General features: G+C 43.6%; 1 protein-coding gene across 1 annotated transcript; it reads left to right on the forward strand.

Annotated features, from left to right (window-relative positions):
* Positions 1–15,668: 15,668 nt before the first annotated feature.
* On the forward strand, positions 15,669–22,877 carry LOC116957993 (nuclear factor 7, brain-like). The gene is made up of 6 exons (XM_032980457.2): positions 15,669–16,072; positions 17,530–17,625; positions 18,001–18,234; positions 18,950–18,972; positions 19,200–19,312; positions 21,243–22,877. Exons 1-6 carry the CDS (start codon positions 15,764–15,766, stop codon positions 21,785–21,787), a joined length of 1,320 nt encoding a protein of 439 aa, XP_032836348.2. The 5' UTR covers positions 15,669–15,763; the 3' UTR covers positions 21,788–22,877.
* The last annotated feature ends 572 nt before the right edge of the window (positions 22,878–23,449 follow it).

Below are 23,449 nucleotides of genomic sequence, written 5' to 3' on the forward strand. Positions count from 1 at the left end.
GCTCTCTACCTACAAGCGCCGGTAGTAGTCCTTCAGCGACTGAATATGTGACACTGCCATCTTCTTGTTCTCCTCTCGCCTCGTCTTCTCGAGTCTGAGTTTCGCCTGCGTGGGGTAGAGGAACAAACGTGCTCAGTACTCGCATCATCAGCGTCATCAGCAGCATACGTTGCCTCTCCACTGTTCGACAGACAAAATAACTAAATTTGTTATAAAAAATTTACATATAAAGTAAAAATTGATCAATTGAAATGTCTTATTTACATTTTGACTTCAAACTTTCGGCACTGCAGGAATTCATATTCTTGGTTCTTTCGGTGAAGTCACTCAGATAGAAAATAATAATAAAAAATAAAAGCAAAACAAATTATGAAAAAAAAATGATGAAGACGGCTTGTGTTGCGATCGAAACGTCGTGATTTATTTTATTTTATACCTACGTGACTTTACCGAAAGAACCAAAGAGTATAGTATCTACTGACTCTACAGTAATATCTACTGACACTACAGTAGTATCTACTGACTCTACAGTAGTATCTACTGACTCTATAGTAGTATTTACTGACTCTATAATAGTATCTACTGACTCTATAGTAGTATCTACTGACTCTACAGTAGTATCTACTGATTCTATAGTGGTATCTACTGACTCTACAGTAGTATCTACTGATTCTATAGTAGTATCTACTGACTCTATGGTAGTATCTACTGACTCTATAATAGTATCTACTGACTCTATAGTAGTATCTGCTGACTCTACAGTAGTATCTACTGATTCTATAGTAGTATCTACTGACTCTACAGTAGTATCTACTGATTCTACAGTAGTATCTACTGACTCTACAGTAGTATCTACTGACTCTATAGTAGTATCTACTGACTCTACAGTAGTTTCTACTGATTCTATAGTAGTATCTACTGACTCTACAGTAGTACCTACTGACTCTATAGTAGTATTTACTGACTCTATAGTAGTATCTACTGACTCTACAGTAGTATCTTCTGACTCTATAGTAGTATCTACTGACTCTACAGTAGTATCTACTGACTCTACAGTAGTATCTACTGACTCTATAGTAGTATCTACTGACTCTATAGTAGTATCTACTGACTCTACAGTAGTATCTACTGACTCTATAATAGTATTTACTGACTCTATAATAGTATCTACTGACTCTATATTAGTATCTACTGACTCTACAGTAGTATCTACTGACTCTATAGTAGTATTTACTGACTCTATAATAGTATCTACTGACTCTATAGTAGTATCTGCTGACTCTACAGTAGTATCTACTGATTCTATAGTAATATCTACTGACTCTACAGTAGTATCTACTGATTCTATAGTAGTATCTACTGACTCTATAGTAGTATCTACTGACTCTACAGTATTACCTACTGACTCTATAGTATTTACTGACTCTATAATAGTATCTACTGACTCTATAGTAGTATCTACTGACTCTACAGTAGTATCTACTGATTTTATAGTAGTATCTACCGACTCAACGGTAGTACCTACTCACTCTACAGTAGTACCTACTGACTCTATAATAGTATCTACTGACTCTACAGTTGTACCAAGTGACTCTACAGTAGTATCTGACTATAGTAGTATATACTGACTCAAATTTAGTATCTATTCACTCTACAGTAGTATCTACTTACTAAAGAGTAGCAACTATTGACTCTACAGTAGTAACTGCACACATGGTGGGGGGGAGAGGAGGACATTGTTTGTTTTGCGAGCCACATCACCATCTTCTCTTTGTGGTTATTTTATGTTTTGGAGTCGACGCTCAGAAAGATTGTTTGCGTTGCTAGGGGCAAGTGCGAGTCGGCATTGATCATATGCACATATGCGTGCTTTGGTGCATGCTCAAAGTTATCATTACGATCAGCTTACATTTTTCCAAAGTGTGATTTTCTTAATTTGGATTGCACCAAGAGCAAAGCAAATAGCAAGTGTTCATACAGGGGCTTAGTTTGTTGTATCTGTGCACTTTATTGACACGTAAACACAAAAGTTTGTCAGTTAAAAGGTTACAAGGATAGGCGTACACAGAGAGACAGACAGGCAGACAGAAAATTGTTATTATAGGTAAGATGCTGACAACCCTGAACTGTTTACCCCGGAATCTCACCAATTGTACCTCACAATTGCAGTGCTGGTTGTGTTAAATGCCACCCAATCCGAATAACTCTAAGCCCCAGGCAGCATCTCACCGGGGCGACACAACCTCGAACTCTACTCATCATTCGCTCTCCCATCAATCTGTCTAACCACCACAATATTCGAGGTGTTATACCGGATGCAATACTCTCACTCTATAATCATGTCCTTAATACCATGAAGGGGTGAAATCATCACCTCATGGCTTTATGGTATTTCCCACCGATGCTGGCAGCTGCCAGATTCAGTATAAACTTTTTTAGAAGGCGGCTCGAATTAACCTTCAACAAAAGGGTGGTTGGCAAACCACCATGAGCGGTTGGATATCAAAATATCAAACCACCAAAAAGTGGCGTTTAGCACGCATTTTTTCTGGTGTTAAGGGTGGGGGGGGGGGAAGTTCAAACCGATCATCCAATTGATGATCGCTACGTAGGCAGAACGAGTGGCCGCAGCTCAACGTGGATGGGCGGTGGAAAGCACCCCCAGGCATACGGAGCAGCTGAGCTCCTCAGATGCAGCAGCAGCAGCAGCAGAAGCTGAGGTGGCCATGGCTCTACTCCTCTCTCAGTATCTCAGCGAGTGTCTCAGAGAGTGTCTAAGTGAGGGTTTAAGCGAGTGTCTCAGTGAGTATCTCAGTGAGTGTCTCAGTGCGTTCCTCAGTGAGCGTCTCAAAGAGTGTCTAAGTGAGGGTTTAAATGAGTGTCTCAGTAAGTTCATCAGCGGGTGTCGCAGTGATTGCCTCAGCTAGTTTCTCAGTTAGGCTGTCAGCGTGTCTCAGTGAATGTCTCAGCGAGTGTGTGGAGATCACAGAATGCTGTAAGATTGAAGCAGGAAGAGGAAAGTGCAACCTAACAGCGCAGTTGCAAAGGAGAAGAGGGTGACGGGCCCATTCCAGGGAGAGCAGCGTCACCAATTGAATCCACCCCACACTCAAGCAGGTAGCGGAGTCTGCGTGAGTTTGACTTGCACAGTTGATGATTTTGTCTTTTTTTAACGAGTCCAGAACTCAAGAGACCAGGAGAGAGGAGTCTCATTTGCAGGAGTGACCTGGTTCACCAAAAAGACAAAAACGAAAACAAGCAAAACGTACAGCAATGAAGCGAAGCAGTTGGAGCTAAATGACAACAACTGTACAACGTGGGGAATTTAAAATACTGCACAAAGATGTATCAATGTCGCATAAAAGCAAAATTCCCATTTCACCAGATTGATCACAGCACAAACGAAACAACTAAACTACAGACACAATAAACAGATTCATGGTGACTGGTGTGCTTACATTAAAACAGACGAGGAAATGTGTATACATTTATTGCGTCTTTAATAGAGGTTTTTGGGTTAGATCACGTAAATATATAAATGTGTCGTTAAAACCCGCCACCACCCGACACAGCCAACTAGTAAGGGTCCATTTTCTTTGGTTCTTTCGGTAAAGTCACGTAGAATGAGAATAAAATAATAAATTGATAAAATAAAATAACACAATAAAATTCTCACGACGTTTCGGCCACAGCACAAGCGGCCTTCATTAGGTGAAGGAACGAGACTGTCTGGAGGACAGCGCTTGTAAGGGTTGTCACGTAAAGAGAAAATGCCAATTTGTCACTAGTACAGCATACCGGTGTATTGCCAAGCCACGACATTGAATGTTGAACATTCGGAGGGCAACAAACTAAACACAAAAAGCCGTTCTAAATAAATGAGTTTTCAATCGAGGTCATTTAATTGTCCTATGCTCATGACCGAGGAGCTTGTGTTCAGTGCAGACAGTTGTGGTGCCACGACAGCGAAGCCACTCCGTGGGAGCCTTGCCTGCAACGGGGGTGCTGCGGCAGAGAAGCCACCAGGCTGCTGTCACAGCGCTTGCCCCACCACCCTCCACATGAACACACACACGCACTCACGTAGGGCCTCGTGGGCAGGGGTCACCTGCCCCTGAGTTTTCACCCGAGGGCCCCCCTCGTGGGGGTGCTCCACGGTTTCTCAGGGCCAGGGAATTGGCAGCCCCCCCCCCCCCCCACTGTATGTCCGGAATCACATCTTTTACAGACGGAACCAGATCACGGATTTTATGTAATGTGTTGAATCGGACCTGGATCTTGTGTTCATTCAAGATTTTGGAGATCTTTTTTGTGATCCCCACAATGTAAGGTAAAGTGATGGTTTTGAAAGGCTCCTCAAGAGGGTCCTTCATGGTTGGAGTGAATAAACACAAGATCCAGGTCTGATTCAACACATTACATAAAATCCGTGATCTGGTTCTGTCTGTAAAAGATGTGATTCCTGACATACAGTACCCTGGCATCTACAAACTAAGTTGCCTCTGTGGTAGTAGTTACATTGGAGAAACCAAACGACATGTCTCGGACCACATTCGTGAACACAAAGCAGACCTAAAACACGGTAGAACCAACACCTTGGCCGTAGCAGATCACTGTTATAATTCAGTAGGCTCACATGACATTGACTTCTCCAAGACAGAGGTTCTTTGCAAGCCATCTGGCTACCATGAGAGATTCGTTCATGAGGCCATCCACACATACAAACACAGAGACAATTTCAACCGAGAAGATGGATTCTGGCTTAGCAATCATTGGAAGGATTTGATAAACCATTTCGGGTCTTAATTGATTGTTCACGCTTACGGTGGCTTTCAGACCGCATCCATTATTTTTTCGTCTCCCCCCTCCTCTTTTCCGAACATAGATGGACTCGTCCATCTGAACAAACTGTCAAATCTCTCTCCGTGGTGCTAACGTTAAAAAACCGCCACTTTTTTCAAATTTTCTTGCTGTGGTTTTCACACCTGATGATGATTGCTTGTGTTGCAGTCGAAACGTCGTGAGAATTGTATTGTTTTATATTTTTATTATTTTATTGTTTCCCTTCTACGTGACTTTACCGAAAGAACCAAGAATATGAATCCCTGCAGTCACGAAAGCTTTAAATCAACACTAATTTTGATTAATTTTCATTTTTAACTATTTCATTATTTTAATTTACTAAGGTCGCCTTTTATTTATTCCATGAAGGAGCATTTTGCTTCTCCATTCTCTGATGGAGAAGCATACATTTAGTTATTCAACATTTTGATTTTAATGATTCTACCAGCGCTTTTCATTCTGTGGAATGAATATGTCATTGTTATAATTGTACTCTCCATTTTGCTTCATTATACTACGAAGTTTCAAGTATTTTTTATAGTTATAATTACTTTTAATATATGATAATTATAAGAGATGTCCAATTCATTTCAGCTACTCATAAACTGTCTGGAAATTATGCCTTTTCGTCTTAAATCGATAAGTTGGGGGCGTTAAATCGATGTATCAGACGATAACTTTTTTTCTTAAGCATCAGTATCGGCATTTATGCCACCTATGTGCCCCGATGTTGTAAACCTATATAATTAACCAAAAACTCGATGCTTGTTCCTGTATTGGTATGTTTGGCAGTCGTTTTTTTATTTCTTAAAGGGCCCGGTAGATGGAGCTCTAATACAAGCGTGAGGTGGAGCAGTTGAGGCGTGCACTTCAGTTGCTAGCACGTTCTGGTCGTCTAACATTAGCAGTGCGTGACCCTTCATTTCCTCATCGACTCTTCTCCACAGCATCAGTCTCTGCACGTAGCCTATTCAATGTTGCTACAACAAAGGTATTGGTTAATGTGCAACATGCACTGTCAAAATGCACAGAGGTTGTATTTTCTTAGCTACAATCCGCCTCTGCTTGAGTGGCCGTACTCAAGAAGTGAATTCTGATGTCTGAGGACTGCCAGACAGCCAAATAGCTGAAGTTCAATTTGCAAGAATATTTTATTTTTTCATGTTAAATCTGTTACAAAGTTCTTGATTTGTCTGTTTGTATTTATGTATTTGTTTATAGTATATTTTAAGTTGCATGCTCTAAAAAATTGAAAGTTTATATTCTTGGTTCTTTCGGTAAAGTCACGTATAAAAAATAATATATTTTTTATTATTTTATTGTTTCCCTTCTACGTGACTTTACCAAAAGAACCAAGAATATGAATCCCTGCAGTCACGATAGCTTTAAATCAAAATTTAAAGTTTAATCAAGTAATTTTTAAATGGTGCGTTTTTTGTTTACAAAATATCGGTCGATATATCGGTGGACTTGGATTCTCTAAAATGGGTATCAGCATCGGACCCAAATCTGGCATCGGCCGGACTCTAATTTAGTATTTCACAGCTAATGGGGTTTAGCAGGTGGGCCCTCTAGAATTGAAGAAAATGAAAAATGTAAATCTCGCACATAAAACAGTTATCAGAATGCAAAGCAATCCTGACTTGTGTTAGCCATGTCCCCACGCTGCACCCAATCGCTGTGTGCCAAGGCAGTCCTAGTTTGTACATAAAATAGTTACCGTAAGTTACCTCTTTACTGCACCAATGCTCTAATACACCCCCGTAAAATGAAGTTCTTAGAATATTTTTTTTATTTAAAGCTTTCGTGACTGCAGGGATTCATATTCTAGGTTCTTTCGGTAAAGTCACGTAGAATATGTTTAAGGATCTTTATATATTGATTTTTTATTTTTTATTTTAATTGATTTTTTCAAATTAGAAAACTGGCAGACTTGAAAAACAAACCAACCAGTAAGTGTTGATGCAGGTTATTCATAAAAAAAAAACATTAACTACAAAACACGAACACTAATTAGAGTAAATAAAAAAGTGTGGGGTGAAATAGAAAATATGTACAAAAGTTTTAAGCACCTAGCTTAAATTAACTTGCACATTAAAGTTTTACATTTGAAATGAAATAGATGTTACGTTAAAATGTGTTGTATTTTCCCATAAATTGATCGTGATTGTGCTATCAGCATCATGTCATCACAGTATCCATTCCAATCTCCTGCAGAGATCACATTCGGAACAACCCATAGTGGACATCAGAGGGCTCCATTTGAGGTCCTTTGAAGTAACTTCTGCTCCACACAGTAGGGAGAGAGAAGCGTAGTGGTTTAATATACAAACTGGGTGCTCCAAGTTTCCCCTTGTTTTACATCGATTTTGATCAAATATATTCAAAATGACAACATAAATGCACAACGTTACTTACATTTTGTTTCTGTTAATTGGTTATTCGAACAGTTTTTATTTATTCTGCGATCATTTAATTGGCTGCCTTCCAGTAAATCAGAGCGCTCTCCTTGCCCCAAACCCTGCGCCCATCTCACGGGGCCGGGTGACGGCTGCGCGAATGTGGGGGTTGGTGGGGGATGTCACGCGAGATGGGGGCACCTAAGGGTTGGGAGATGGGGGAGTTGGGTGAAGGGGGGGGGGTACTGATTTTACTGCCAGCACTGATCCAGAGATGTCGCAGCCTGAGTCACGAATTGTGACCATCTTCTTTGGTTCTTACGGTAAAGTCACGTAGAATGAGAATAAAATAATAAATTGATAAAATAAAATAACACAATAATATTCTCACGACGTTTCGGCCACAACACAAGCGGCCTTCATCAGGTGAAGGGACGAGACTGTCTGGTAGGACAGCGCTGGAGTGAAAGAGCCACGTTCAGATCACGGCCTTTAAGCTGTGTGAGAGGAACAAAGCGCCTTGACAGCTTAAAAGCCGTGATCTGAACGTGGCTCTTTCACTCCAGCGCTGTCCTACCAGACAGTCTCGTCCCTTCACCTGATGAAGGCCGCTTGTGTTGTGGCCGAAACATCGTGAGAATATCATTGTGTCATTTTATTTTATCAATTTATTATTTTATTCTCATTCTACGTGACTTTACCGAAAGATACCAATGAAGATGATTCATTGCAGTCATGAAAGCTTTACATCGGAATTGTGACCAATTACAGACATCGTTTGGAACCCAGCGGGTGCCTGGAACGGTGTTGGTGCACGCCACGTGAGGGCGCTACCACTCCACTGCAGGGATTCGCGGGGCGCACTGATGACTAATTAACGTGGCAGCGTTCAGTCCTTTGTCACAGTGGAGCTGAGATTCCAATCATAATGGTTACGTTATTTAATTATTGTCAGGAAACTCTTCGAGCAAAGGTCGAAGTAACGGAATATTTACGGGACATGAAGGGACTTTACTCTATGGTTCTTTTGGTAAAGTCACGTTGGTAGGTATATTTATTTATTTATTCTACCTACGTGACTTTACTGAAAAAACCAAAGAGTATGGATTCCTGCAGTCACGAAAGCGTCAAATCATGAAGGGACTTGCATTTGTCCTCTTCAACCAATCAATCTTCATTCAATGTGCCAATATAGCCCTCAATAAAGTGGGCATCAGCGCACATTACAGCTAAATGGGACTGCTACAGGGGGCATAAAGCAACAGGAATGGAAAGAGGAATCCGTCACGACCTCAGCATATCACACCGACTGATGAAGACCGCCTGTGTTGCGAAACGTCGTGGGTTTTTTGCTTTTTTATTTTAATTTTAGTTCATTTTTCTTTTCTATCTACGTGACTTTACCGAAAGAACCAAATAATAAGTGAAGACACCGTCTTTTCCCCCTTCTTAAATTGTGGATGTTGCGGGCAGGCGAGTGTGAAAATATGCGTCTCGTACAGACCACGGAGTCGGCGTGTTTCCGACGTCCGGTGGCAGGGTGTGCTCGAGACGGCTCGTCCCTTCAGCGTCGGGTGAACAATCCTAGTACAGTTTGGATTAATGTATTCCATCACTTGAATGCTACCCACCGATTGAATATCATATAAAGTATGGGGAAAATAACTAGTGTTGAGAATATATGTGATCAAATATACCACGTGACAAACCCCTCCCAATTTAGGCACACGAGTTAAAATATCAAACTGAAAGAGCGTGCATGAATCGATAATAATGGACGTGAGGAGCAGTGAGTGTCAACTCTGCTGAGCAGCTCACAGCCCAGCTGCTTGAGTCGAGGAGGAAAAGCGAGTTTCGGGGCGAGGGTTTAACTTTAAAGAGTCAATTTGGAAGAAAAAAATATATGCTGACTGCCATGGGCAAATTTTGAAATATACATTTGCTACTGTATTGTACTGAACAAGTTTCGCTTGATTTGCGACACATTGTTCCTAATGAAATAATCATTGATGAGATAATTGATTCTTCAAATAAAAACAAATGTGCTGCTGCATTTGTGTGTGACCTGCATTTTTAATGGGAGACGCTTTGTCGAAAATCCTGAACTGAATTGCCAATATGAAAAAAAACTCAAATGGACAAAGACACATCAAGATAGCACTGGAGTTGTTGACATTTAAATTGTTTGAACAACTGCTATTTATTATCCTAAAGTAATCAACAGGGTTACTCTGGATACTTTGTAATGTATGTTCGTACTTTTAAGCACTGATGTTGACTTGCTCAGTGGATCGTTGTGGAATCGTAGGATTCACGCCCTACATCAACCGTGACATGTAAACGAATAGTCACAAACAAGCAGCGCCATAGGCATGCCGGGTGGCAGCAAGGAGGAGATGTTTGCGATACACGAACAATGCGATGGGATTCCCGACACTGGGAAACCCGCATTGGAAACGAGGCCCTCGAGTAGAGCTCATTCCCAGAAGAGATATCGCTGATGAGCTGTGGTGCGCTCTCTTGCAGGCCACCACCTCAGAGCTAAGCATCGCCAACAATGAGAGTGGGCACAGTGTATGGAGATAATTTAGTTCTGCGTTTTTACAACACGCGGAACAATCCGGGCACATGTCGGAGACCTACTATTTGACCATACTTCACCACGCTTGTCAGTGCGGGTTGGCGAGACGCGTAGATGTTTGAACATTGTGCAGCTCAACTGCACAGACAACGAAGCCCCACGACAGTCGATACCACTTTCTGTATTCACGGTCACCCATCCAAGCACCATTCAGGCTCGCACTGATTAGCTGAGATCTGACGAGAACGGCACATTCTGGGCTGCTGCTGTCGCTGTGTGGGTGTGAGGGGCAGCTCTGAGGAAGCGGAGAGGGGGTCATGAGTGGGTGGCTATGGGGGCAGTCGGGTACTGATCACACGGCAGGGATTGCCCTTAGCATGTACGCGTACCTGCGCCTGTGGACGACTCTGTGTGGTGAGCGGTGGCACAGTGGTTAGCGCACTGAGCTACGAATCCAGTGATCCCAATTCTCTTCCTGCTCATGGCCAAATAGAGATCGGTAAAGTCGAGTGTTTCTACTATGGACGGAGCTTTTTAATCGACGAGCCATCCATTTCAACGTATGCAGCTATTCATCAAGATATATTTAAGAATTATTAATTTACAGCATCCGCAGGCCATGCGGGTCGTGGGGTTTTTTGGCCATACTTCAATACGCTGGCCAGTACAGGTTGGTGGTAAACGTGGGATCTATGGACAGAGGTACACATTGCAGTACAAAATTAGATGTTTCTGCTTTACCATGTCCTACCCACAACAATGTCCACCCAAGAAACTGGAAAATAAATGACAGACAGAAGCAAGGCACATATAGGGCCACCTAGAAGGTTTAACAAACCTGCTTCATGTATAACATCTGGCTACTTTGCACTCTCAGCTATTTTTTTGTTTCACAAATATTCGTGATCCACCAACCCTCCCTCAAAATGCTTCCATACAGGTGGGTTCCACCGAGTGATGAAGATGGTGATGAAGCTTTCGCAATCTGTGCGTGTGTTCTCCTGCCAATGCTATGCTTTACGAATTGTAATCATTTTCATCATTTTTCTAACAACTCAACACATCATGAAAGGAAATGGATATATGATTACAATACGCGACGTTTTTAGCAAGTTGAATTCTTCTTAAACCCATCTTGTATATGATCTGAAGAAGGGCCATTTCCTGAAACGTCACCAGGAATGCGTTTTATATTTCTGGCTGCTATTGACGAATGTTTTGAGAGTTTGTTATCTTTGCTTGTGCACAACTGGCAACGTTGTTTCATTAAATAATAATTATAAAGCAACACGTTATTTAAGAGGTTTGTTTAACGTTGAGGACTGCCAGCCATCTTAAAGGTTAAAATACCTGCGAAGTAGTATGATTTAGCAGAAACTGGCACAAGACTTCCAAAGTTGAGTGCCTTATCTCTTGAACAGCGACAGTGAACATGGTTTAAGCACGAGTTATCATTCCATTTAACACTCTCAACAAGAGCATACAAATCACATGACACGTTTCAGGCTATTTTGGGACAAGTAGGGGATATCGTCTCAAAAGTAATCAAGACTGCCTAACACCTCAAGTAGTTCAACGAAATTAGTTCAACATACATCCATATTATCCATGCATCTTGTCTGATATTTGTTGAAGTCTACCTGACAATTTTCAGATGTCCCAGAATATCCAGAATCTTTTATCGTCTACTGAATATGAGGTGCAGTCAGTCTCATCAAATGCATATATTCACCGTGTGCTTTTCTAGGTTGGGCGGAGTGTTGACTATTATGCCTCTCAAGCATTTTCCAGGTGATAAAGTGGGCATTTAAAGGAGTTAAATACTGAATACAAAAGTTACGTATATTGCGACTCCTCACGATGTCAGCAGCATGCTCATCAACGCGCAGCCTCGCTGAAGAAAGTGAACTTGGATTACAAGCGGATTTGAAAACTTTAACTTTAAAATGCACGAATTGCTTTCTCATTAAAATTACAATAACAGCATAAAAATACAATCTCGGTTGATGAAGTGGGGTCGAGGACCATTTCATAATCAACTTGTCAATTATGTTAGACGGCTATATATTGAACTCATATAACCAGATTAGCCTTGACATATCTTCACCATCGACACTGTTAGCTACTCTCACTTTTAATTTGCCTCCTGAAGTCCCAGTGACGACTTAATTATCAGAGGTCGTTTGTATAGCTCAGTGGGCCTTACCTGGCAAAAATGAATAGTAAATAATTTGTGGTGGATTTTTTTTATTTGGAAAATGACACTCGCACACAATGAGCCTACTCTTGTGGCTGATGTCCGATAATTCTTAACGTCAACTGTGCGAGTTGACTGAGCAGTAACAGTGACAGCACTCGCAGTCATGGAACCTCTGAAACGAAGTGGAAAGCACCGTCGCAAGGCCACATCGCTGCTCAAAACGTGGCTCAATCGATTTTTATTGTACGTGCCAATATCGCCTTCACTGAAGTAGGCATTGGTGCACGTTACAGCAAGACGGAAACGGTACGGGAGCATGGAACAAAAAGAATACAAAATAAAACAGCACGACCTCAGCGGCTAACACCGCACTGGCCAAAAGAAAGTGCCAATGCGTGCAATGAATATGTAGCGTGAAAAAAATATGTCGTAAATAAAATAAATAATAAGTCGAGACATCATTTACAACATAAAATTGTGTGCAAGTGGTGGGCAAGTTATCTTCGTTTGAACGACATTTGCTCCCATCGCGTAATTCTGCGCTCGTTACGGGTGTAATTTTAATAGGCACACGCTGAGCCAACTTATTTTTGGCCCATATGCAAATTAATCATGCAGCGAGGGTGGCCCGTGATGAAATATTCAGCATTCAAATATTCAAACTGGGAAATGTCAACCGAGATGGAAGCTCTCATTAGCAAGGCAGTGTGTCCTGGGTGCCAATTGACTCACGGCAAACAGAAAAAAAGAATGAGCATCATGAGCAATAAAATAAATGCCTTCAAAAATGCAACCCATCAACCCGATTAAAAAAAACGCCCCATACAGGAAAACAGGACTCGCTGGTTCTGCCGCTCGTACAAGCCACGCACAACGCATCCCACCCGCTGTCGCCTGAGTGCAAGACTGATCCGGATCGATGAGGAAGCCACTGAAGCTATGCACTTTTAAATACTCTAGATTGACAGATTATTCGTTTAGGCTGCTGGTTGTTCTTTTTAGTTTGTTGGCCTTCCCCCGCAATCTCCGTTTAGCAGGGTTCTCTATGTACGTTGCCAAAGAGGTTCAACATGCCTACGACTACACACTACAGGACTATACACTCACCACTGTACTAATTTCTTCAGAGCTGCTATTTGTATTTAGTTTGTTGTCCTTAAACCGCACCTACAATTCACACGGTTCGCTACATATGGCGCCAAGAAGTTTAACATACATACACAAGTACACGCTGATCAACCCCGACCAACACACTCGGGGGTTGTAAAAATGCAGTTCCTGAGCCGTGTGCAGCTCTTTAAGGGACCGCTTCCTGACGTTGTTTATTAAGGACCAATGTCAAGTCGCCCTCGTCAAGAAGCATAAACCATCACGCAAACTCCAGTCAGCAACGGCTTTCGGCTGGCAATCAAACAAAGATTGCCGCCGCATTGCGCGGCACTTTTTAAATTCGCTTCTCTGGTCGTCTGGAACGGTTTTCCTTCCGATATTAGGAACCCACTGGAGATATTAACTTTTAAATACCCCAGATTGAAAACTCATTGAATTAGAACTGCTTGTTGTTTTGTTTAGATTGTTGTCCTTCCCTCGCACATTCGATTAGCACGGTTGGCTGCGTACGATGTGAAATAAATTCAACACAAATACGTCTCGCATTCACATGCATTGCGGCTCTTAAAATAGAGTTTTTTTCCCCCCAAATTAGAAAAAAACGGCTGTTATTATTTTGGTTGCCGACCGCTGATCCAACCAGAGGTAGAGGCAATGGCCGGTTCTCTCGTGGAGGGCAAAGAGTTGGAAGAGCCAAGCCACCAACGACAAAATTTGCCCACATCTGCCGGCTGGGTCACCCTCGTCATAAAGCTTCTTAGCTCAATGGACTCTATTCAGGAAATACTTTCCTGGTTCTTATGATTCTGATGTGCGTGGGTGATTGGGCGAGTGAATGAGTGGATGGGTGAGTAGTTAAAAGGGTGGGTGAGTGAACAAGTGAGTGGCCGAGTGAGTGGGTGGGTGCGGAAGTGAATGCTTGAGTTGACCAGTAAGTGTGGTGTTATTGTAATTGTGCAATGCTTTGATGTTGAAATCACGTTTGGGAAAAAAGCGTTTAATCTCAATGGACTTTACTCGGGAAAGTATAAACTTCTGGTTGTGAAGTGCGTGAGTGTGAGGGTGGGCTGGTGAGTTGGTTGGTATAAGTGTATGCGTGAGTGGGTGAGTGAGTGTGCTAATGAGTGCGAGTGGTGTGAAACGCATTAATATCTGCCGGCCAAGTAATTCTCGAACAAGAGCTTCCTAGCTCTACAGCTTTACTCAAGGAAATACGCTCCTGATTCTTCTGAAAAACCTTGAGCTGCCACGATGCATGTGTATTGCGCCATGCTGTACCCTCAACAAGCTGAGGAACAGCGGGGTGTGATGTACAAAAACGGACCATTTGGGGAGGGGAGGGGGATGTGAAAGAATTGATGGAGGACGCGTGCTCAATCGCTGTGCGTACGTGTAAATATGAAACAACGCAGGTGAAATAGGCAGTGGATGTTGCGGTGAATGGTCGGCAAGGAAACTCCAGTCTCAGACAACGAGAGGGTGAGAAACGGTGACATTGCCAACAGTGGATGATGGAGGAAGGTAGAGTGGGTGATAGATTCACACTGCAAGCAAAAGGCTCAACATTCCAGAATGGGTCATGGGAGTCTACAGGTAAATTCCATGTCACATGCCACAATGGCATTCAATAAACTCGTCACATTCGGGTAATTACACAGAAATTGAATTCCAGGGAATCATGAGATATCTACAACTATAAGAACTATGTTTTTTTAATTATTTTACCAGATAATGCCCACTGACACTTTTAGCTCATTTTCAGAAGAGAACTGGCCACAAATGATAGCTCTAGGAAGTGGCTTATGTGGAAATTGATTGCAGCCAAATACTCTAAACGCATGATCGTGATTATAAATGTGGAGGGGAAAACCGGAGGACCCGGAGAAAAACCCACATGACCAGGGGCGAGAGACGTGCAAACTCCAAATATACGGGCGCCAGAGTTGGGATCGAATCCACAACCTCCTGGAAATCAGGGGAGGGAGATCTTGCCTCCATGGGACCCAATCAATTGCTGTCTTACCATAGACATTAACTTGTGCGCAGAGCTATGGAAGGATAATTTCATCTCTCGATACTCATATCATGAATCAGTCACCACAGCTGAGCCTCACCGATTTATATTTTTTACGTATTGTTTTAAACATTAAGTATCTTTAATATATTTTGCTCATTTAAAGGTGTTTGCAGTAACCGTGTTCACCTTGAAGCTGGTGTTTGAGCACGAAGGTCGCAGGTTCACATTCCAGGCAGTCTCGTGATGTCAATCACGACAATGAAAGGATTTTAAGGATTTTACTTCCTTGTGCACCGTCGCTATAAGAGAGAGTCCAGTGTCTCTCTCAGCCACACAGCGAGCGATCTGAGCGAAGCCCATGGGTCGTGGCGAGCGCGAATCCAAGTGAGAGTGTGGATAGTGAGCTGAGCTGTTCCATCTGCCTGGGCACGTTCATCTCCCCCTTCACGTTGAGCTGCGGACACTCGTTCTGCCTTCGTTCCTTGGAGGCCGCCTGGGAGACGGCGAGCAGCTTCAGCTGCCCACATTGCCAGGTGGCCTTCCCTGTCTGACCCCAGCTGAGGAGGAACGTGGCCCACGCCAACCTGGCGGAGCAGCTCAGAGTTGGAGACGGGATGGCCACGGCCGTCGTGTGTAACAACTGTGTTGACGGCCAGACTCCTGCAGTGAAGACCTGCGCGAAATGCGAGACATCCTACTGTGCAGCACACTTGAGGCCTCACTTGGAGAATCCCAGGCTAAGTGACCATGTCCTGGTGGCTCCCATCGTGAACCTGGATGAGCGAAGATGCCGGCAGCACAGACAGGAGCTCATTCTTTACTGTGAACAGGATAGCAGCCTGATCTGCACAGGCTGCACCATCTCTGGGGAACATAGAGGGCATGAGGTCATTCCAGTAGAAAATGCACAACAGACAAAGCAGGTGAGATTTAAATCGCTGCTGTAACCCAATATCTTAAAGTGTAACTACAGCATTCTAGGCGTGGATTTAAAGCTTTCGTGACTGCAAGGATTCATCTTCTTTGGTTCTTTCGGTAAAGTCACGTAGAATTAGAATTATTTGTTAATTCTCTGATAGAGCCCGAGGTCTCTCTCCTGGATAGACCTGTTTCTTCACCTGAGGAAGGCTGCTTGTGTTGTGGCCGAAACGTCGTGAGAATTGTATTGTCTAATTTTATTTTATTATTTTATTCTCATTCTACGTGACTTTACCGAAAGAACCAAAGAAGACATTCTAGGCGTGTTTTGTTAAGATAGTCTGTATTTTATAATTTATATTTGCATATTATTAGGTGACTCCGATTGTGTCAACATTGTGATGGTCAATCAAATCACTGTGGGCACCACGAATTGTAAATCTGGCACACGAAAGACAGTGTAGATACGGAAGATGGAAATGTTGATTTGAATGGATGGCAAAGCAAGGTGTTCCATGGTTTAGTTATAAGACAGAGCACTTTGTTTTATGGCTGGCACAGATGTAAAACATTATTCACATAAGATTCATACATGTGAGAAATGTGGAGTAATGTGCGATACTTAAAACGTGAGATGCTTCAGAAGTGAACTGACCATGGACTAAAGAGAGGTAAATGGAAGGTAATTTCAGTGGGACGGTTTGATTGTTTATAGGGCAGATTTTGATTTGATTTTGTTACAATGTTTAGTGTCGAGAATGAAACAATACATCTAACCTTGGCCTCCATGTATTTTAATCTGTGATGGAACATTGGACTGTGGTTGAACGTTGTCAAGGTGAAGCTTAGCCAACCACCAGAGTGTTTAGCCTGCCACAGTATTTGCAGGTGAAATGGGGAAACACAGTTCGGGACTAAGGCCACATGGCCAGCAAAATAGGTAGGACTTGGCGTCGACAGAGTTTCATGTTTACAGCGCTTCATCCTGCCAGTGCCAAGCCCTGCCACAGGCAATCAAATGGGGGACAGCTTAAGAAAAACATCCAATGAAGGATATTGAAGTAACTAATCATCATGAACGTTTATTGTTGCTGTTGTTGTTGCTACTGGTAATATTCCTCGCATCGTTATATGATTATAGTGTTAATATTGACATTATTGTGTTTCCTGCTCCTGGTTACGCTCGATTCCATTATTCAGCAAAACTGGAGAAAACACGAGCATGTCAGTGAGCGCCCCTTCATAAACCACGCTGTAATCCAGCCACCTCCTTGAAACACGACTGTCGTGCTGCCTCCTCAACACCACCTCGCAGCCTGGGAGGTTGGACGTTTCAAAGAGCGATGATTATCCCTCAGCGATCCGGGAAACCTGTCTGCATGGCTCTGGGTTAAAGACATGTGCCAGATGATGATAATGTTGGGAGTAGCAAACATTGTGTATTTGTCTACCTTATGTATAGGAGGTGTTCAGACTCGAGAAGATGGTCAGAGAGGAGAAGAAGAATACGGCAGCATCACGGACACAGCAGCTCAGGGGCGCTTACCAGCGTGTGCAGGTGCAGAGAGATACACACAGACACGTGCAGGTACAGAGAGATACACACAGACACGTGCAGGTAAAGAGATACACACAGACACGTGCAGGTACAAAAAGATACACACAGACACGTGCAGGTACAGAGATACACACAGACACGCGCAGGTATAGACAGAGGAGCACACAATCTAGGCACATAGAGACACATTGGCATAAGAGTGCCCATTAATATTCTGTCTAAATCTCCTTTCATGCATTTCATTACTCAACGTTCTCCAAAAATACGTCACCTGCCTCTTTGTGTGGACTAAGAAGATGTGGCTTCATCGAGGTCCTTTATGGTGTCATATCGCACTGTTGTTTTTCAATAGCGCGTCATCGTATCTCTGCGTAGGATTCTCTACGTGGGACCAAGGAGCGGATCAGCCGAGAATTTAAGCGCAGGAGGGAGCAGCTGGGGGAGGAGGAGAGGGAGGCGCTGGAGCGCGTGGACGAGGAGGGCCGCTCTGTGCTGTCCCGCATCCAGGCGGACATCGCTCGCTACGAAAGCAGAACACGGGACCTGGAGCAGGAGATCAACCAGCTGCTCACCGCCCTCAGCGAGCAGGACCCACTCTCCTTCCTACAGGTGGCCCGAACTCCATTCACTCACGGCCTTGCTTTATCAGAGATTTATCTACAACTATGAAAGAGTAACCACTCTGTGAAACATTGACATTGCAGGCAATCATATTTAAATGTTTTTCGATATGGGAGGAAGCGGTGGTGTCTCGAAATGGAGGCGAGTTTGCTTCCATGTGGCACTCAAACCTGGTATATAGAATTCCCAACTCCGACACCTGCTGTATATTTGGAGTTTGCGTATCTCTCACTCTGTGGTCGTGTGGATTTTCTCCAGATCATTTGTTTTTGACCTCGACACTTAGAATCAACATCACGCGTTTAGAGGGTTTAGTTGCTAGTATAAATTAACACGCGATAAGCCACTTCGTTGAGCTTGCATTTGTGGCCTGGTCGCTTCTGAAAACGATATGTACAGCTCAGTGGGCCTTACCTGGTAAACAAAAAAGTTGAGTTTATTCATAGTAAAAAAACACGAGTTGTTGGACGTTGTTTAACCATTCGTCTCAGTGCTGAACTCGACCTGTAAAGAGCTTTTTGTCATTTGTTGAGTTCCGTCCGTGTCCAGTTAAGAGCGCCGTGTTTTTCACCTTTCTCAGATTGGAGGTATTTGTTAATTCTCTGATGTCGCGCTACACTGTGAACAGCGGGCGATTGCGTGGAGGAGGGGCATCTACTTAGGATGTCAATATTAATGTGAAATGTGGGGTTGTGTTTTTCAGGATCCCGTGCATGAGAATCTCAGGTCAGTACCAACCAGTCTCAAACTAGATCTCTGTCTGCCACCTGGTGGACAAATTAGTGAACGGTCGTGATGTGCTTCCTAATAAACTCCATTCGATGCAGTTGTATTCCATATTTTCCGTGGGTAGAGCGAAATTGACCCTCATTTGTTTCCGTGTGTCTCGTGCAGTGTCTATAGGGACATGGACCCTCATGAGACTCCGTGTGTCCCGTGATCTGTGAGTGTAGAAGCTCGAACTCGCCGGGGATCCAGGATGGCCCTCCTCCCACATTCAGTCACCAAGAGCTCACAGAGGTCATCTCTCTAGGAGGAGTTAATACAAATCTCATGGCTCTCGTGTGTGAGTATCTCTGTATTGCATACTGATCACTGTCAACATCATTAACGATAAACACAATGTTCCAGAAAGGCACTGCTGGGAAAGGCTGGTGCCCTTTGTTTAAGACACGTGACATAGCATTGGGACATGTATCTTCAAAAAATCTTATTTTTATTTTACCAGGTAAGGCCTATTGAGCTATTTAGCTCTTTTTTAAGAAGCTGCCTGGCCACAAATGATAGCTCAACGAAGTGTATAATATCAGTCAAATAATCTAAACGCATGATGTTAACGTACACTCATGTTGATTCTAAATGTGGAGCAAAAAACCGGAGGACCTGGAGAAAAATCCACGCGACCACGGGGAGAGATACACAAACTCCAAATATACAGCAGGCATCATCACACAAATCCACGACCTCCTGCACATCAGGCGGATCTAGAGTAAGCCTAGTGAGAAATACAGGCACAAGGGCACAGAGTGAAACACTGCAAATACAGTACATACAAAGACAACATTCCCCCGTATAACCTTAACAGACTGTTGGGGCAAGTGTTGTTAGCGAGCACCTATACAGGCCGGCACCGCACACGAGAGAATGGGTGGCCAGCACCACGCCCGGCCGCTTTTGTCTCCCGTGCATCATTTTTTTTACATTTCGATTTAAAGCTTTCGTGACTGCAAGGAAGCATCTTCTTTGGTTCTTTCGGTAAAGTCACGTAGAATGAGAATAAAATAATAAATAAAGGCCGCTTGTGTTGTGGTCGTAACGTCGTGAGAATTGTATTGTTTTAGTTATTATTTTATTCTCATTCTACGTGACTTTACCGAAAGAACCAAAGAAGATTTTTACATATCACGCCAGCAGAGGGCAGTGGAGTGCAAATCATTGTTGTATTGTACCTCTATGCTTCTACGGTTATGATCCCAACCTTCACCAACGAAAACTGACAAGAGTGGTAACGAAATGGGCAAATAACCTGCACAGGGTGGAGGAGCCCTCATCCAGCAATGGATTGACAAAATGTCTGTGCGAGGCTGTGGTGACTATTGTACAAATGTCGTGTTTATGGAGAGATGCTACAAGAGTGGCATTGACATCGTCATGCTGGCATCATCACCATTATTAATTACTATGGCACACACATTCATAGTTCTATTAGTATTATTATTAATAATAATATTATTATAATAATCATATTAATAATAATCATAAGTATGTATGTGCACATACTAGTATGCATTATTTATGCATGTTATAATCATCGTGCATCTGTTACGTATTTATGTATTATTTATTGCATTATTACCATGACATAAATGATAATACAATACACAATGTGTGTTTGTACACAATCCACGCAATGCTTGTGTTGCTACTCGCCTTGCTGTGACTGATATGCGAGAGTTGTCGCTCTCGTCACCACAGATGTGTAGGGGTGCTATGGGGAATAAACACATGGCACGAGAAGGTGTGGTTCACCCACACCTTGGTGGCTACAACAACGTCCGCTAAGGCTCCAGTGGGTATAAAGTGCGGGGAGCCAGGGAGCTCGGGGCAGAGTGTGGGGCCCGAGGCTGAAGCAACCAGTGAAGAAAGAAGGCCAGCTAGGTGAGACCCTGGAACTCCTGTGACCGCTGCCCTTTTCAGGGCCAGCACAGCAAGCCAGTGGTGCGGCCCCAGAGCCCCAGAGTCAGAGTCCTTCTAAGGGCTGGTCTGGTCGGCGGGGTGCCGAGATCTATGCCTAACCAGGGCCGGATCTGATAGCCTCCCTTAGAGCCCTACCAGGAGGAACTGGGAGCCTAGAGCTTAGGCTAGAGAGCCTGGGGTATGTTCCTGAGTTATACGGGTGGAGGGGCCGCTACCCCTTCTAGTGTAACCCTTGTTAAGGTTTAAATAAATAGTGCTGCTTCTATTCTGCCGTCTCCGTGTCCTGGAACCCACTACAGATGGATGCTCACCGACTCTGGACACAAACTCAGCCCACGACAAACTCCAGATTTCCTCGGATCTCAGAACGGTGACATGGAGCGACATCTCCCAGGGTCGCCCCCACCACCCACACCGGTTTGATTGGTATCCACAAGCGCTGTGCTCTGAGAGCTTCTCATCGGGTCAGCACTACTGGGAGGTGGACGTGGGGAGTGCGGAGTCATGGTGTCGGATTGGAGTCGCGTACGGGACGATCCCACGGAGTGGGGGTGGTGCTGAGTGCAGCCTGGGAGGGAGTGACGACTCCTGGAGTCTACAGAAACGTAACAACAGCTTCTTCGTGTGGCATGGCGGAGTGAAGATCTCGCTGTCGCTGCCAGAGCCTCCACGGAGAGTCGGGGTTCATCTGGACTGGGACACGGGCCTCCTGTCGTTTTACAACGCCGACTCCATGATGCTGTTACACTCGGTTCGCCAAACCTTCGCTCAGCCCCTACAGCCTGGACTGTGGGTGGGGGTTGGTAGCACAGTGACGATTGTGGATCTGAGTCGTGCGTCCTGAGAGAGGTTAACATTAACGCCGTAGAGAGCAGACACCACGACGCTCGCCACCGTCATCACCGTTACACGCAGTGCCATGCCCCTGGATGTCAGTGGTTAGGAGTGCCTAGGGTCTGCCTTAGAATGTGGGTGAGTGTGAATTCCTCCCAACCTTCTGGAACAGGGATTGGCAACCAAAATAACAAGAAAAAACATTTTTTTACGAATTTGCTAAAAAAAACCACTATTTCAGGAGCCACAATGCACGTGATAAATACGAAACGGTGGTCCTTAATAAATAACGTCACGAAGCAGTGCTTGAAGAGGCGCATGAAGCTCCAGAGTCGCAGGTTGCTGACCCCTGTTCTAAAGGGTGATAAAAATAACGACCCTATGTGGCGCGAAAATAGATGTATTCACCCTGCCAGAGGAGTGTGATTATAGTGTAGGGGTGAAATTATTATATTATCAATGGTGAACTAGGATGTGCTTAATGCATTGTGGGAGAAATACAATCACAATATACATTTTAATAGAAATAAATGTACACGTACTAAAATAGCATTGTAATGCTTGTATCGTTAATACTCAAATAAACATATGAAACAAATAATAATTTCGTTTTATGTAGCGTTATTCATACTCATTTCTTCCCACAACGCTGCACATTAATTAAATATGACGACCAAATACTACATTCAGCAACTACCAAACAAAGTCAATATAAAAATGAATAAGCAAAGAAATGTCACCAAAACAAAAGCACTAACTACAACAATCTAACTATTTTCGACTTCTAATAAAAAAAAACCTTTATTATGAATAATATTGGTCGCGAAAGCCTACGTGTTAAACGTCTTCAAATTATCTGCTGCTGCATTATCGGCGTGGTGACGTCACCACGCACGCTTTGTGGCCGTGACGTCACCACGTACGTTCCCGGCACGGTGACATCACCCCTCAGTGGCTGGTCGAGGAATTCTCAACCTCCTTGCCCAGCCCCAAACCCATCCACTCCCTCGCCGGTCGCTCACTACTGGACATCTTTGAAAAAGAGCTTCATAGCTCATCGGATCCCTCCTGCAGTATAAATAAAGATTCAGAAAACAAAACGATGTTCTGCCTTCCCGCCACTAGGGATTCCCTGCATTGGAAATAAGGCCCCAGAGTCGAGACCATTCCCAGAAGAGACATCGCTGATGAGCCATGGTGGCCCTCTCTTGCAGGCTGCCACCTCAGAGCCTGGCATCGTCAACAACGAGAGTGGGCAGAGCGGATGGAGAGAATTTAGTTCTGTGACTCCACATCACACGGTTACAACCTGCTAACACGTGAGGAAGCTATTTTTTGACTATCCTTCACCACGCTTGTCAGTGCGGGTTGGGGAAGGCGAGAAGTGTAGATGTTGGAGTGTAGTACAGCTCAACTGCACCATCCTCTACGGCAGGGGTACGTGGCAATTTCCCAGGGAGTACGTGACGTCATTTATAAATGTGTGAAATTACATCATATGTGAAAGTCATTGGTGAATAATCACGTATGAATCTGCGAAAACAAAATAACTATGATAACATTTAACGGAGAACGATATAGCAGACCTTTCTAAACTCATTGATTGCAAACGATATGGTTGCCAAGAGTAACCAGCGAGCACAAACACATTACTCCATGCATGTGTAGTGTA

This window comes from Petromyzon marinus (assembly GCF_048934315.1).
Source record: "Petromyzon marinus isolate PM22_M1 ecotype Great Lakes invasive population chromosome 68 unlocalized genomic scaffold, UKy_Petmar_22M1.pri1.0 chr68_unloc.1, whole genome shotgun sequence".
Taxonomy (NCBI): domain Eukaryota; kingdom Metazoa; phylum Chordata; class Hyperoartia; order Petromyzontiformes; family Petromyzontidae; genus Petromyzon; species Petromyzon marinus.